Raw genomic sequence first — 16,444 nt, 5'->3', positions numbered from 1 at the left:
TGTCAGCTGACCTCATTTTTTTAACATAGGCTTATTTTGAAAACTTAGCCCTGTATACATTTCTGGGGAACGTGAATTATGTAGCCAGAAGTACGTATGGCTGCATTTCATTTTTTAAATAAACGCTACAGGGTGGTATAACGCTGTTTTTTTTTGTGCTTACCAGCTGATTACTTACCTCCTAGTGGACAACTTTCCTACTGTTACCAGTTTGTCCAGTTAGCATTTCCATGTATGTCAGTGGACTTGAGACGAGATGACTACGACAACGAGGACAAAAACAGAAGCCAAAAAATAAAATAAACAAGTAAATAACAGGGTGAGAATGTGGTAAAACTTGGTAAAATGAGATGAGGGCTTTTCTTTTTCTGAATTGCGTTTATATTTGTTGGTTGGGTTGAGGGAAGTGGGTGAACAGGCAAATCTGTGCTTTTTAAAATACCATTGGTTGGGTTTAGGGACAGGGGAGGGTGGGTCAGTCGATCGGCCAAAGTCAGTCATTCAAACAGTCAGTCAACAGCGGCCTATGGTGGATTAATGAGAGAACAGTAGGCGCAAAAGAAAAGTTCTCGCTAGAAACATTTGAGATCTCAAAAAGTGTACACAGTGGCCTCTTGTGGATTTTGCAAAAACAAAAACTGCAAAAAACATAGCTTCTGGGACGGATTTGATGGTCTCCAGAAATGTATATAGAGATATGTTTTCAGAATGAGGTTGCCTTCTTTGAGCACATGACATTGCTGAACCTAGACCTGACCAATTGCTGCATCCCCAGGTAACAGCACTGTCCCAGGCTGGTATGATTGGTGCATCACTTCATTCACATGTCTTCTTACCCTTATGTGCTCATCACTCTGAAACAGGGTAAATCTGGACTCATCAGACAACAGGAGTTTCTTCCATTGCCCCAAAGTCCAATATTTATGCTCCCTAGCTAATTGAATCGTAGTACTTGAGTCTGGACTCCAGCTCAAGATGTTTTTCTCTGGTCTCTGACTTGAACCTCTTTGGACTCTTGGTCTTGTTTCAGACTCAAGACTTGACTAGAGTCCTTCTGATAAGTGGTTTTCTTTAACCTACACAGCTGTGCAGCCCTAATCTCTTGAGTTCCCTTCACACCTGCTTTTACTTTCACTTTTAAACATAGCTGTGAGTTCTACCGTTTTATTTTTATAATTCGATTTCACCAAATGGTAAAGGGTGCTTTCACACTAGCACTTTTGGTTTACACCCGGGTTCATTTGACGTCAGAGTACGGTACGTTTAGCTAGTGTGAATGTGTCTTCTGAACTCGGGTGTGCACCCATGAACCATACCCGTTCATGCAAACTCTGGTCCTGGTGACAAGCGGAACTGAGCCAGGCCAAGCACAGTGATAAGGTCTACTTATCTCCATCAAAAACAGCTTCTGAAGACATTGCGTTATGTTCTAAACGTTTTTGATATTTTTGCAGCAGATAGACACAAGTCGCTGTATGTATGTCTAAAACCAAAAGATTCTGTAAAAATGACCTCGATGTGCAGACATCTTTTGATTTTAGGTGTCCGTCACCTAGCAACAGCCGTACACACAACAGCAGCTCGATGATACAAGTTTACCGGGGTTTAGAAGGAAAAAAGACAGTGTGAACACAAACCAACTGAGAAGGTGGCAATGGAGGACAATCGATCTTGGTTATGGTCCAGGCAATTGAACCAAGTGGGAAAGCCCCCTAGGTGATTGTCAATATCGGATCATTCAAGATTTTCTCTTCCTCAAAATTTATGTTTCCGCACTATCTTTCGAGTTTTAAATAATGAGTTGGACAGCTTTTAGCCCAGTTTTAGTTCTTTGAGCAATCTCCTGTTAACTTTGTTTGATGTGTGCCAATAATTTGACCCTTCTGCAACCGATGAACATCTTTTCCACAACCACAGTGTCTTCCAACATGACTGTTTAAGAAATAAGAAGCTACTTTCAGCATTAGTTAGGTTAAAATAACTTGTTACCAGCTGAAACAATCATCCATGCAGTAATATCCAATGGGAGGCTTTTAGCTATTTGTTTAGTTAAATCCAGGTGGTGACCTTTTTGGAATGGAAAGTGTATATAGAGTTATATAATGCACTTATAAAAATAATTATTTAATATAATGCCCTTCAGTGGGGTTTTTAAGTCATATGATTGTAAAATGAAGTGCTGCACTTATTTAGTACATGCTTCACACAATTAATATGTATATGCTGATGGCTGATAACTATAGGTACTAGCCATAAACATACCCCTGAAACTAACCTTAGCCCATGCTAGGTATCCTATATATAAATCATCACTTTCTTAGATAAGGACACTGTTAATACAAGTGAAAATTTAAAAGTAAAGATAAGACTCATAAAAAAATGTGTAATAACTTATACTGTAGCAAAAACCTAGAGCAATATTGGAATTCTATTGTGATGTACACACTTTTTATTATTTGTAACCTTTCTTTTTGAAGCATTATTTTTCAGTTTACTTAATGAACTGGTAGCAGTTATATTATAATAATAAGTCAAATTCTAAATTGGTGTAATATATGCAAATTTAGATGGTTAACATTGTGCTTTATTTCTCTGAGATTGAGACAGTTTGTGTACAGTTGCTCTGAGGACGGGGGAGACTCTTTAAGCTGCTTGTTTAATGTATATCATGGTTTTATGTGAACAAATACATGATTATTTTTTATGATGCATTTATGTATGTGTGAAAAAAAGTTAAGGTAACCAAATATGTAACTTTGTTATTGCTTGGGTATCTTCTTATACTGGAGCACTTGTTTTTCCCCTTTTAATATATTCTTTACCATTCAAATGTGTTGGGGCATTAAGAGATTTTTTGTTTGATCGTAAAACATTTTTTGATGGATTACATTTGTAAAACGTGACAGTAAATACTTCTGTTTTTCAAATAAATCTTTTAAATGTTTATATTTATAATAAAAATTAGTCAGTCTCTATAAAAATATTAATAATAAAAATGTTCTTCAGCATATTAAAGTGGTTGCTGAAAGACCACTAAACCTATTTATTGATGCTCAAAAATGTGCTATGACATTCCAGGAATATCTTACATTTTAATATAAATATTAAAATGCTAAATTGTTCTTAATTTGTAATAATATTTCACTGTGTTACTTTTGAATATGTGATATGTTTTTGGCCCTGTTTACACTGCCTGTTAAATGTGACCCAATTCAGATTTTTTGCTCATATGTGAAACAGATCGGATCCGTTTCTATGACCGTGTAAACACACAAACACACACAAAAAATTCCATGCATTTAGATATTCAGAGATCGGTTTCAGGCCTCCTTCATATGTGGAAATAAATCAGATATAAATCATATGTCTGACAATACGACTATCAGATCAGAGTTACTGAGGCATTCCGTTTTGTATGTCATTAAACTTGCGACAGTGTGGTACTGCTCTGCGGTTTAATGACGTAGAAGGAAGAGTGTGCACATCCTAATATTTCAGACCCACTGCTCCTCATTAAAGCCTGCCACATTTTGCTTCCACCAGACCTGAGACCTCTCCCGTACCCACAAATTCCTCTGAATGGTGGAGGTTACCATTTATAAACGATAGGCGCAAACTGCGATGACAGCACTTTTCCTCCTGCCCCGCCTCAAAATCATTTTAAAGTTGGGCAAACTTCGCATATTTTGCAGAGCTAAAAGCAAGACAGTTTCTTCCGTTGTGGCTAGTGTGGCTGCTAGAACCTGCCTTTATGCATGCGTGACATCGTAAATTGTATAGCAAGTGTAAACACATGAATTGGATATGGATCACAATTTAAAGAACGTTTAAACGGACAGGCTTAAAAATCAGATATAGGTAACAAATCGGAATTGGGCATCAAGACCTGACAGTGTAAACGTGGCCCTAAAGACTGCTTTCGAAAAAAAAAAACATCTTAATGGTCCCAAATCTTTGAATGTTTGACTAGTGAATTATTGTAATAATCAATCTGAAACGTCTGTTAAAAAACAGAATAAAATAACCATTTATTGTAGTATTGTATTGAGGGAACATTTTGATTAGATGACATGAAGTATTTTCCAGTAAGAGTATATTATGTACAAAGTATAAGTGTATAATATACAACAAATAAATAAATATTCTGCGTGTAGTGAGTGTGCTCATATTCTTTTTAAATGGCTTTGTGTGTGTGTGTGTGTGTGTGTGTTCCTGCGCAGGTATGAGCATTATCAGGTTAAAAACATTCCCTGCAGACTGTATATTCCTCGATGTGTTTGTCTCCTCTTCCACTCACAGGGCTGAAAACCATTGTGGGAGCTTTGATCCAGTCAGTGAAGAAGCTGTCGGATGTGATGATTCTGACTGTGTTTTGTCTGAGTGTGTTCGCCCTAATCGGTCTCCAGCTGTTTATGGGTAATCTTCGGCAAAAATGTGTCATCTGGCCAGTCAATTCAACAGAAACCTACCTGGCCAACGGCAGCAAGGGTTTCGACTTTAACGAATACATCATGAATGATAGTAAGTTGAAAAAGCTTTGACTACTTTGGGATCAAACAGCTGCTTTATCGCAATTCAATTTGAGTCTCTTATTCTATACACACAATTAAAAACTTTTGTGTGTGGGAGAAATAATTGTGAAATGCATTCAAATCTAAAATGACGTCCCTCACTATTACCAAGAAAACTATTTTAAGAAACTGGAAACATTTGATAATCACTCTTAACCTCCATCTCCTTATAGAATATATTACATTCACACATAAAAATACAGTGGGGGAAATAATTTCAATACGTAAGTTTTTCTAGAAAACATTTCTAAAGGTGCTATTGGCTTAATATTTTCACCGGATGTTGATAATAACCAAAAAAATCCATACATGAAAAGAAAACAGATCGAATTCGTTTAAAAATGAAGTTATGTGTAATAAAATGAAATGACACAGAAAAAAAATGTATAGAACACATGAAGAAAAGGAGGTGTAGAAAGGCAGTGAAAGCCCAGACAGCAGCTGAAATCTCTCAGTAGTTCTACTGCAACCCTCTGCCTTTCCTCATTGTAAATTGAAATATGCTGCTTCATTCCAACATCTACATAAGCAGAATGATGAAGATGAAACCAGAATGGACATTTCAGCAAGACAATAATCCAAAACAAAGCCAAGGAAACTCTTAAATGCTTTCAGAGAAAGAAAACCAAGCTGTAGAATGGCCCAGCCAATCACCTGACTTAAATCCAATATAAAAAATACCAAATAAAGATCAGATTTGATAGACGAGATCCACAGAACCAACAAAATTTTAATACTCTATTTAACTCTGTGGAAAAACTCACACCTCAGCAATGCATGTGACTTCACATGAGTCATATTTAAGCTGGCATCAACTAAAAAGACTAAACTTAGTCAAATAGACAGAACTTTTTCTTTTTTTTAGCTATTAAACACAGAGAGGGAAAGGTTTTGAACATGTCATGTATTTCCTGGGAAAAATATTTTAAAGGAGCTGTTGACAGAATTTGACGACACAGACTTAGGCAAAAATCCAAACAATACAAAAGAATGTAAAAAATCTTGATGGTTCTGTGGGTTTTGTCTGTCCAAACTGATCTTTATTTTGTATTCTCCCTTGGATTCAAGTCAGGTGATTGACTGGGCCCTTCTACAGCTTGGTTTCTTTCTCTGAAAGCATTTGAGAGTTTCATTGGCTGTGTTTTGGATCATTGTTTTGCTGAAATGTCCATTCTGGTCTCATCTTCATCATCCTGATAATGTTGATGTGGGACTAAAGCAGCTGATATTAATTTACACTGATGAAGGGCAGAGGGTTGCTGAAAAAGTACTAAGAGATTTCAGCTGCTGTCGAGGCTTTCACTGCCTTCCTACACCTTTCTTTCTTCATGTGTTTAATATTTTTCTTTTTGTTATTTATGTTATTACACACAACCTAGTTTGTTAACTAATTAGATTTGTTATCTTTTCATATGTGGATTTCTTTGGTTGTTACCAACATCTAGTGAAAATTTCAAGTCAACAGCACCTTTAGAAACAAGTTTTCTGAGAAAAATGGTTACGTGTTGAATACTTATTTTCCACACTGTATGTCCATCTTTACCAGCATCTGGAATCCACTTTGTCAATATCTTAATATATTTCAACTGCCCTCAAACCCACAAACTCTTCCACACACAACCTTGCTTTCTGTCATCATTAATGTTTTTTTTTCTTTATAATATATTTTTATAATGTTTTTTTCTCCTCTAACTCCTCCTTTCCAAATTTAAAACCCATGCACAATTTAGAGATGTATATTAAATGACTACAACACTCACACACTAACACCTCACATACTTACATGCATATACATTTAATCTCAGTTTGTGCTTTAATTTTTTCATGTTTATTGTTAATCCTGCTTTCTGTACTTTGTCTTTATTAAAAAGAAAGAAAATAATAATAATAAAACCTAAAATTTCAAGAGGCCTTTTCAGACATAGTTTTCAGGTTTTTACTAGTCTCTCTTCTCGTTTCAGCAAACTTCTACTTCCTGCCAGGCATGTTGGATGCACTGCTATGTGGAAACAGCTCAGATTCAGGGTAAAGAGTGAAAACATACACCTATAATTATTCAACATTCCCACTACTAAATCTAAATACTAAATGTATTTCATTATTTCAAGTCTGGAAATTACATTTACACATGAAGCTCTATGGGGTGACCATTCAATGTCAAGATATGATGCATTAAAGAAATTGTTAAAGTAAACTCGTTGCCTATAATCATTAAGTAAATAAACTCTTTGCACAATGATAAAAGGTAAGTCAAAGAGTTTCAATGAGAATCAACTTGTTGCTTTTAAGGCAAAGGGCTTACTCAGTTATTTAAAGTAATTAATCATTTTTTACAGTGTGCAGTGTTGGTGGATTTATTTGTGTGTGTTTTTGTAGACGGTGTCCGGAGGGCTATACTTGCATGAAGGCTGGACGCAACCCAAACTATGGCTACACAAGCTTTGACTCCTTCGGTTGGGCTTTTCTTGCTCTCTTCCGACTGATGACACAAGATTTCTGGGAGAATCTGTACCAGCTGGTGCGCATTCATTCCTCTAACGCTTGCTTTTTTATATATACTCTATGTGTTATACTCTATATATACTCTATGTGTTATACTCTATATATGTCTATGTGGTACTGGATGATTTTCTTCTTTTTGTGTCACTTTTCGTGACTGAGTGTGGAGTCGTGGGAGTTGTCGTCTTCATTACATCCTACAGGACTCCTGCAGAAATCATGTTCATGGATGAGCTAAAGTATTTAAAACCTATTAGCATGATAGTTTGAAACAGAATTAAAACGCTGAAGCAATTGCTGATAAGAGGAATTATGATGCAGCAGAGCTTTTATTATGTCAAAATCGACTGCTTCTGGTTCTTCCAGTCTTGATCATATTAAGATAATTTATCATATTAAATACACTTTACATGTTTATAATGCTAATAAAACACACAATATAGTAAATCCTATAAAACTTGGGAAAACAAACAAATCGGAAATCAAGTGTTTCAGACGACATTAGCAAGACAACACAGGACTTATTCCATCTCACTAGTTAACACTAGTAACATTTTTCTAAAATTTGGGAGAATGTAAGCAGACAAGTCAGCAAACTGTTTTTTTTTTTTTTGCTTCAACCCAAAATGGGACTAAAGGTATTTTGAGAAAAACAATTAATAATAGACCCCTTTAAACCAAGTTGGTTCTGTGAGTTTTTATTAATAATCTGAAAAAATCAGCCCTCTGAATTGGATTACATAGTCCAGCACTTTGATACACGCCTGATATTGCATGGATTAAGTAAATTGGATGGTATTTGTGCTACAGTGTTTCAAACAATTACAAAAGCCATGTCCTTCTTTCTCTTAGACTCTACGAGCTGCGGGAAAAACATACATGATCTTTTTCGTTCTGGTGATCTTTGTGGGATCGTTCTACCTGGTGAATCTGATCCTGGCTGTGGTGGCCATGGCCTATGAAGAACAGAACCAGGCCACCATTGAGGAGGCTGAACAGAAGGAAGCGGAGTTTAAAGCCATGCTGGAGCAGCTGAAGAAACAACAGGAGGAGGCACAGGTACACGAATGCAATCATCCAGTTTCATGATATATTCCCTGTGTCCCTGTTTTCTTAAATTAATTCTCAATCCTTTCCATTGCTAGGCCAATGCCATGGCGACTTCAGCAGGTACAGTGTCTGAGGACGCAGTGGAGGACGATGGCGGAGGGCATCTGTCCCGCAGCTCCTCTGAAGTGTCCAAACTGAGCTCCAAGAGCGCCAAGGAGCGCAGGAACAGAAAGAAGAAGTGGAGGAAAGAGCAGGAGGAGAAGGGAGACAGTGAGAAAGTAGTGAAGTCAGAATCTGATGATGGCAGCAAGAGGAGCCGCTTCCGTTTCAGAGACAACAGGCTTGGGCGGAAGGCCTCCATCATGAATCAGGTGAGATTAAGCATAAAACCTCCTCCGCATGAGATCATGTTAAAGGATGTGTATGATCTCTCTGGCCAGGGAAGAATATGTACAGTGAATTTCATGAAGAAAAAGTCATCATTAATATGTTCGTTTAGACTTTAAGAAGTACACTGAAGTGCAAAATATTTGTCCATAGGTTTATTTTCTTAGTTTATTTTGACAAATTAGTCATTTTTGTTGTCATTTTGGAGTAAACTGTGTCATGATTATATGAATATATAGAGAACTTGTTCATTTGATTCTGTTCGAGGGCTTTTAAGCTATTACTTCAACATTCAGTAGATATTTGAGTAGTTGGCATGCCCTGTCTTTGGTAGGAACTATACTGTAAAATTATTTTCAATAATTGTAATAATTATGCATAAAGTTTTTATGTCCTTACTTTAGTTTGTGGTGTATGGAATAATAATATATTTTTACAAATAATTCGTCATACTGCAGTGTAATTAACAATAAGTTAATATAAAAAAACAAATGTTTAACATTTGTACTTTCAATGTACATTTAAATCTACATTTAAATGTAAATTATTAGCATTTAGCTGAGCATACACTCACTGGCCACTTTATTAGGTATACCTTACTAGTACTGGGATAGACACTCTTTTACTTTCAGAACTGCCTTAATCCTTCGTGGCATATATTCAACAAGGTAATATTCCTTGGCTGCACATCCATGATGCAAATATCCCGTTCCACCACATCCCAAAGGTCCTCTATTAGATTGAGATCTGGTGACTGAGGCAGTTTGAGTACAGTGAACTCATTGTCATGTTCAAGAAAGCAGTTTAAGATGATTTGCAAGATGGCATGGCGCGTTATCCTGCTGAATGTAGCTATCAGAAGATTGGAACACTGTGGTCATAAAAGCAGGGACATGGTCAGCAGCTATACTCAAATAGGCTGTGGTGTTGACATGGTACTAATGGACCCAAAGTGTGCCAAGAAAATATCCCCCAGACCATTACATCATCACCACCAGCCTGAACTGTTGATACAAGGTAGGATAAATCCATGCTTTCATGTTGTTGATGCCAAATTGTGACCTTACTATCCGAATGCCGCAGCAGAAATCGAGAATTTTGGACTAGGCAACGATGTTTTTACAATCTTCTATTGACCAATTTTGGTGAGCCTGTGCGAACTTCTGCTTCAGTGTCCTGTTCTTAGCTAACAGGAGTGCCACCCAGGGTGGTCTTCTGCTGCTGTAGCCCATCCGCCTCAAGGTTGAACGTGTTGTGCGGTCAGAGATGCTCTTTTGCGTAACTCTGTTGTACTAAGTGGTTATTTGAGTTACTGTTGCCTTTCTATCAGCTCAAACCAGTCTGGCCATTTTCCTCTGACCATCAACAAGACATTAGCACCCACAGAACTGCCGCTCACTGGATATTTTCTCTTTTTCGGACCATTCTCTGTGAACCCTTGAGATGGTTGTGCATGAAAATCCCAGTACATCAGCAGTTTCTGAAATACTCAGACCAGCCCATCTGACACCAACAATCATGCCACGATCAAAGTTACTTAAATCACCTTTCTTCCCCATCTGATGCTCGGTTTGAACTGCAGCAGATCGTCTTGACCATGTCTACATGACTAAATGCATTGAGTTGCTGCCATGTGATTGGCTGATTAGAAATGTGGGTTAATGAGCAGTTGGACAGGTGTACCTAATAAAGTGGCTGGTGAGTGTACACAGTATATATGTTATTTTAAAATAAATACGTTAAAAATATTTCTAGCATTTTATGACTCTATATTAATTTATTACATGTACAATTCTTGTCTCACAACAGGAGCATTTAATAATGAACGAATTTAAAAACCTCATTGTTTTTAACTGTGACTAAATGGCTGACATAAATCTAAATGGCCGACATAAATTGTCCTTTAAACACCACCTATCTATTCATAGACTTGTTTTGCACTTCTGGGAACATTCAAAAATTTGATGACTCATCTTGCACACTGATGCCTATGCATGTTTTATCCAATAAAATGCCCCGTATAATCCTAATCATAAACCCTAAAGTAGCAGTAGCATGTAGTCTCTTGTTGTTTATTTGACAGGGAGTATTTCATATAGCATTAATGATTATCTTTACAAATGTGCTCTCTGATAATACTGACTTGCCTCTTCTGCAATCTGTTACATCGCAATATCCAGCCTCTTTACTAACCTCTGGTGTTTGCTCATGTACGGCCCATTCGCACACACAGCCCAGCCCTTGATACTCCCATTCTCCGCTCTGTGCAGTCTCTAGCACTTTCCGCTGAGTCATCGTCCACATCACCAAGGTGATTAGACAAAGTGCTTGAGTCTTACACTCAAAGATCAGAAGAAGAGGAAGTGGCCATCTATCTATCGCTGTAATCCTCCCCATCTCGCTCATTGTCTTGCTTTGGGCTGCAGCTTATAGATTTATGATTGTACACATTTCTTTATGTATAAAAGTTCAGTTTAAATAACTCAAATGGAATCTGTTCATTTGATCTTTCATTGTCATCTTCGTCTGATTTAGCCACCTGTTTCAGACGAATTTGTGTATGTTGTTGCGCAGAGATGTTAGGTATGGCACGGGAACGCCATACTTTCACTGGGCCTGTGAATTATTTAACCGCCTGCTATAAATCTTTCATCTGATGAGAGCTGTAATATAGTGTGCTTAGGCAGGAAGTTATACTCCTGGGCCGCACCCTGCAAATCCTGCTCAGATCAGCCTGCTTGCAATAATAATGGACAAAAAAGCACCTTATTAGGCAATTACACTGCCTTTAATTGTAAGCTGGTTTCCTGATATGAGTTATTACATTGTGACCCAGAGTAGTGTTTTGTTCCCCCCTATGGAAAGCTACCGCATAAGAGATTGTTCTAGATATTTAAATAACACTAAGCAATCTCCAAAGGACTTTTCCATTGCAGCACTGCAGTCTCAAGCCTTTACCAGATCAACCCACTTCTCCTCAGCGAGCGATCTGAGAAAAATAGTCCCTGCTGAGAGCGCATTTGGGCCTCTTTCTGCTGTTCGTAGTCTGCAGTGGTCAACCGCTCCATTAGGGAAAAGGCTCTCAGCCGCGCCACTGAGAAAACGCCTGCGCTAGCAACTAGCATTCTGCATTATCAGTGCATTTTAGCAGCACAGTTAGAACTCTGCAATATTAGTGGTCTCAACTACCATCTTGGATCATCTGTGAATTTCAGATGGGATGTGGGATTTAGCCAGAAGCCAGTGTTCTGCAGTTAAGATAACTACTTCGCTTTAGTATATGTGCAGTGGATTTATAGTATGAGCTATTGGGCTATTAAAAATAAAGTAGGGTTTGCAGTGATTACATAGAGGAAGCAGTTTTGTTTCCCTAAAGAACCTTTTAATGAAGAGTTTGTAAAAGGACGTTTGAGTGAACATGTACAATATATTGTCATATACTTTATAATATATACTTTTCATTGGCCATAGTATATCAAATGAAAAGTATTCTTATATGGTGCATCCGGAAAGTATTCAAATTGCTTCAATTTTTCCACATTTTTTTTATGTTACAGCCTTATTCCAAAATAGATTAAATTAAATTGATTTATTTCCTCAAAATTCTTCACACAATACACCATAGTTACAATATGAAAAAAGATTTTCGGGCTCAGGGACATTTTGTTTCCACTGATCATTCTTGAGATGTTTCAGCAGCTTAATTGGAGTTCACCGGTGGTAAATTCAGTTGATTTGACATGATTTGAAAAGGCATACACCTGTCTATATAAGGTCCCAGGGTTGACAGTGCATGTCAAAGCACAAACCAAGACAAAAGAATGGTCTGTAGACCTCCGAGACAGGATTATCTCGAGGCACAAGGCTGATGAAGATGTCAGAAAAGTTTCTGCTGCTCTGCTGCTTCTGCTGCTCTGCTCTGTTCCAATGAGCAAAGTGGCCTCCATCTGTAAGTTGAAGATGTTCGGAACCACCAGGACTAGGGATGGCCATCTAAGCTGAGTGATCAGGGGAGAAGGGCCTTAGTCAGGGAGGTGATCAGTAAACCGATGGTCACTCTGTCTTACACCTTACAGAAGGACAATCAGGCCTGTATGGTAGAGTGGCTGGATGGAAGCCACTCCCTGCCTGGAAGGACTCTCAGACCACAAGAAACAAAATTGTCTGGTCTGAGACTAAAATTGAACTCTTTGGAGTGAATGCCAGGCATTACTTTTGGAGAAAACCAATACCATCCCTACTGTGAAGCATGGTGATGGCAGCATCATGCTGTGGGGATGTTTTTTTAGCTGCAGGAATTGGAAAACTAATCAGGATAGAGGGAAAAATGAATGCAGAAATGTACAGAGCCAGAGCCCAGACCTAAATCCTATTGAACATCTCTGGAGAGATCTGAAAATGGCTGTACACTGTCACTTCCCATCCAACCTGATAGAGCTTGAGAGGTACTGCAAAGAGGAATGGGCAAAAATTCCCAAAGAGAGGTGTGCCAAGCTCATGTTCAAAAAGACTTGAGGCTGTAACTGCTGCCAATGGTGGCTAACTTATTATATCTTAACAAAAATAATACCATGAATATGAAGACTTCAGGGTCTTTTTTTAATTTCAGGGCCGCCTTTGCCTGTTTCTGTGCTCTGAAAGAATAGTGAAGTGTGGCTTTCCGAACACCAGAAGCTGTTCAATTATTCATGCAATGACTCTGGTCAGCAGTTATCATTTCCCATGTCTCTGTCAATACGAGATGATCAGAAAAATATTTTGGAAGGACTCTTTTCAACTCAAATGTCTGTTTATACGTAGCACTAAAAACTCCTCATTCTCATGTGTGTGGTCTTTTTTTTTCTACCCCCAGTCGCTGTTGAGCATCCCTGGCTCGCCCTTCATGTCGCGCCGCAGCAGTATATTCAGCTTCAAGGGCTCAGAGAACGAGTTTGCAGACGATGAGCACAGCACGGTGGAGGAGAGCGAGGATCGCCGTGGCTCTCTCTTCGTCCCATACAGACGCAGCAGCTACAGCGGCTACAGTCAGGGCTCTTCTCGAATTAACCCGCTGGCTCCACACCCAGGCTGCAAGAGAAACAGCACGGTGGACTGCAATGGCGTGGTGTCTCTGATCGGGCCTGGACCTGGCCGACTACTGCCTGAGGTGAAAATAGATAAGGCAGCTTCTGATGACAGTGTAAGGACGTCCACAGGGGGCAGGTTCAGAGTATAGGCATGACAAGAGTGACCGACTATGATTCCAGTTCAGATTTTCCCCCTTTCCATTGACTGCATTTTGACTCTGTCCTTTCCTTTAAGTCTCTGGGTTTCTGGTCTGTTCTTTCTCAACTCTATATATGATCCCCTTTTCCTCCTTTTCTGTCTCTATTTTTCTTATTTCAAGCAAGTTTTGAGTTCTACCAGTCCCTGCCAGCGTTTCCCCTTCTGTAAATAGCATGACCAATCAAAAAATACTAATAAAGTAAGCAGAAATTAAGTACGTAGTTTAAGTCAAATGATTAACACTTTTTAAAACTCTTTTCTAATTACTAATTATTTTTGTTTTTGCCTTGATGACAGTATATTTTTAATACTAGTATTTAGTTTAAAGAGCAATTTAAATGCTTAACTAGGGATAATTTGGTTAACTAGGCAAGTTAGGGTAATTAGGTAAGTCATTGGACAACAGTTTATTCTGTAGCCAATCGAAAATAATAATAATAATGGAATTTATAATTTGGCTAATAATACTGACCTTAAGAATTGTTTTTAAAAAGATTAAAACTGCTTTAATTACAGCCAAACTAAAACTAATGAGACTTTCTCCAAGAAATTAAAAGAAAAATAGGAAATACGGTAAACGTTTCCCTGCTCTCCTAAAGAGCACCTATTTTGCATTATAAAAGATCATATTTTGGTTTTGGGGGTCTCCAACAACAGGCTGATATGCATGCAAGGTGCACCGCGGCTATGAAGTTGTACAGAATATGTGAGAGCCCAATGCAGGAATGCAATAAAGCAATGCAGTTAAACACCAGCATATTACTCTATTCTTAAACCAAAGCCCAAGTAATAACAACGACACACATTCACTATTAATCCACACAGTGGCAAAAGTTTAACTATTTTGAAAATTGACCGCGCTGCATGTGTGAATAAACACCTGCAGGTGGCAATAGCAAAATCAAACGGCAGAGGATTGAGATTTCAGAAACGCACTTATATCGGTAAAGAAAGAAGCATGTGACGCGTTGTCAACATGGTTTTGAATGCAAAATGTGAATAGCCCCACAAAGATTTAACCTGAGAGATACAGTACAAGCACTGATCTGAACAGATATGTGATTACAGGCCGTGCGGAGCGATTAAATGTTACAACACACAACTAAATACATATTTTGCAAACTATACAAAATGAGGCAACAATTTTAATAAAAGATCTGGAGAAAGAAGAACCTGGTCCATATAAACTGTAACAGTCACTGACAAAGTCCCTGTCGAAGTCCTATACATAGTAGTCTCTGCTGCTACTTCCTTTAAAAGCAAATAGCCGATGAATCCTACGTTGCAGCATAGGTTATTGTATTAAAAATCAAAAAATGACAGGAACAAACACATCACACGGTTGGCTATACTGTGGTGTTGTTGTGAAAACAAACTTTAACCCTTTATTCTATGCAGCTGAATCTCCGTCTGTCAGTGATCGTCATCTTTGTGTCATGATCATTCCCGTGATCTCCCGCGCTCCGCTAGTGTCTGAAGGAAAAGGCGCGTTCACGTTTTACAGAAACCGACACTTCATATTTGCTGATGTACCGCATCGACGCGTTCAAGCAAAGATCCAAACCCAACACGATTCATTTTTTCGACACTGAGTCGACTATTTTGTTAAAGAATCAGTAGTTTTAAACATGGTGCACTTTCAGATTTGGATGTTTATATTCATTTAGAGCTGTGTTACACACTGCATAGAAGCTCATTTTCAGAGACCCATAATAAGGGCTCTTTAAACATCACTTATGAAATATATTAATAAAGTACATAAATAAGTTGCATAAACTATATATGTTTAGAACCTAAAAATGAAGATTGTGACAAACGTCTGTCTCTTCTCTAAAAGTCTATTGACCTAAAATCTGACAATGTTTATAAAGCGATCAAAAATACTAATCCATATGAATCTAGTAGTTTAATCCAAGTCTTCTGAAGAGGCATGATCTCTTTTCCCCCAGTTTCACAGGCAAGGCTTAAGGCTATTACTAGACTAAATTGCACGTTTGAGCTGTCTTAACTGAAAATAACTTGCAGTTACAATCTTAAAATATGTCAGCGCCAGTGATTAGCCTCGAGATGGACACCAATAATGTGCAGTGCCATTTTTATAAAAGCTGCTTAAATGCCCTAATTTAACTAAGACGGCATAGTCCTGGCTTAAGCTAAGCCCTGTTCATGGTGGGCCTTTATGTGATGAACAGATTTATTTTAGGCTTTCATTCACATTTAAACAGCGTTCAAATTGGGTCACAGAGGCTCAGACATGCTTCCTTGACTTCCAACTTTTACACTGGTTTTTAATTTCACACGTCAAGCAGTTATGATTGACTTTGTGTTTATGATTGCTGTTCAATGTTTACATGTGAATAAAAGTCAAAATGACATTTAACATAATGAGATCACATAATTTACATACTAATTACATCAAATAAGGTGCCTACTATATTCGTCTGGCTATATTTAACCCCTTAAAATGTGTGATGCAAGAAAAAGCTATCCTAACCTTTCCAATAACAGCATTCTGCCTCATTTTAGTTAGCATGGTGGATTGACATCCTTATACTCTCTTTGCCTTCTCCTCCTGTGTGGAAAGCATGATGTCGGGCTCAGTTTTCACCCAGCATGCACATTCAACTGAATTTGCAGCTGTCACATTATCGTTTAATAAAATCTTGATGAAG

General features: G+C 38.0%; 1 protein-coding gene across 10 annotated transcripts in view; it reads left to right on the top strand.

The window, feature by feature from the left end:
• scn8ab (sodium channel, voltage gated, type VIII, alpha subunit b) overlaps positions 1–16,444 on the top strand; it is a 101,046-nt gene that overhangs the window by 42,214 nt on the left and 42,388 nt on the right. For 5 of the 10 annotated variants that reach the window (XR_012407459.1, XM_068221810.1, XM_068221809.1 and 2 more), the window contains 6 exon segments: positions 4,300–4,521; positions 6,533–6,596; positions 6,948–7,089; positions 7,923–8,129; positions 8,216–8,491; positions 13,360–13,653. Coding sequence is in view for 8 of the 10 variants with exons in the window: in XM_068221810.1 (XP_068077911.1) it covers positions 4,300–4,521; positions 6,533–6,596; positions 6,948–7,089; positions 7,923–8,129; positions 8,216–8,491; positions 13,360–13,653 (1,205 nt within the window). In the remaining 2 variants the exon portion in view is untranslated. 10 annotated transcript variants of the gene reach the window in all.

The sequence above is a fragment of the Danio rerio genome, chromosome 6, assembly GCF_049306965.1.
Source record: "Danio rerio strain Tuebingen ecotype United States chromosome 6, GRCz12tu, whole genome shotgun sequence".
NCBI lineage: Eukaryota > Metazoa > Chordata > Actinopteri > Cypriniformes > Danionidae > Danio > Danio rerio.
This window is presented reverse-complemented; position numbering and strand designations above follow the sequence as displayed.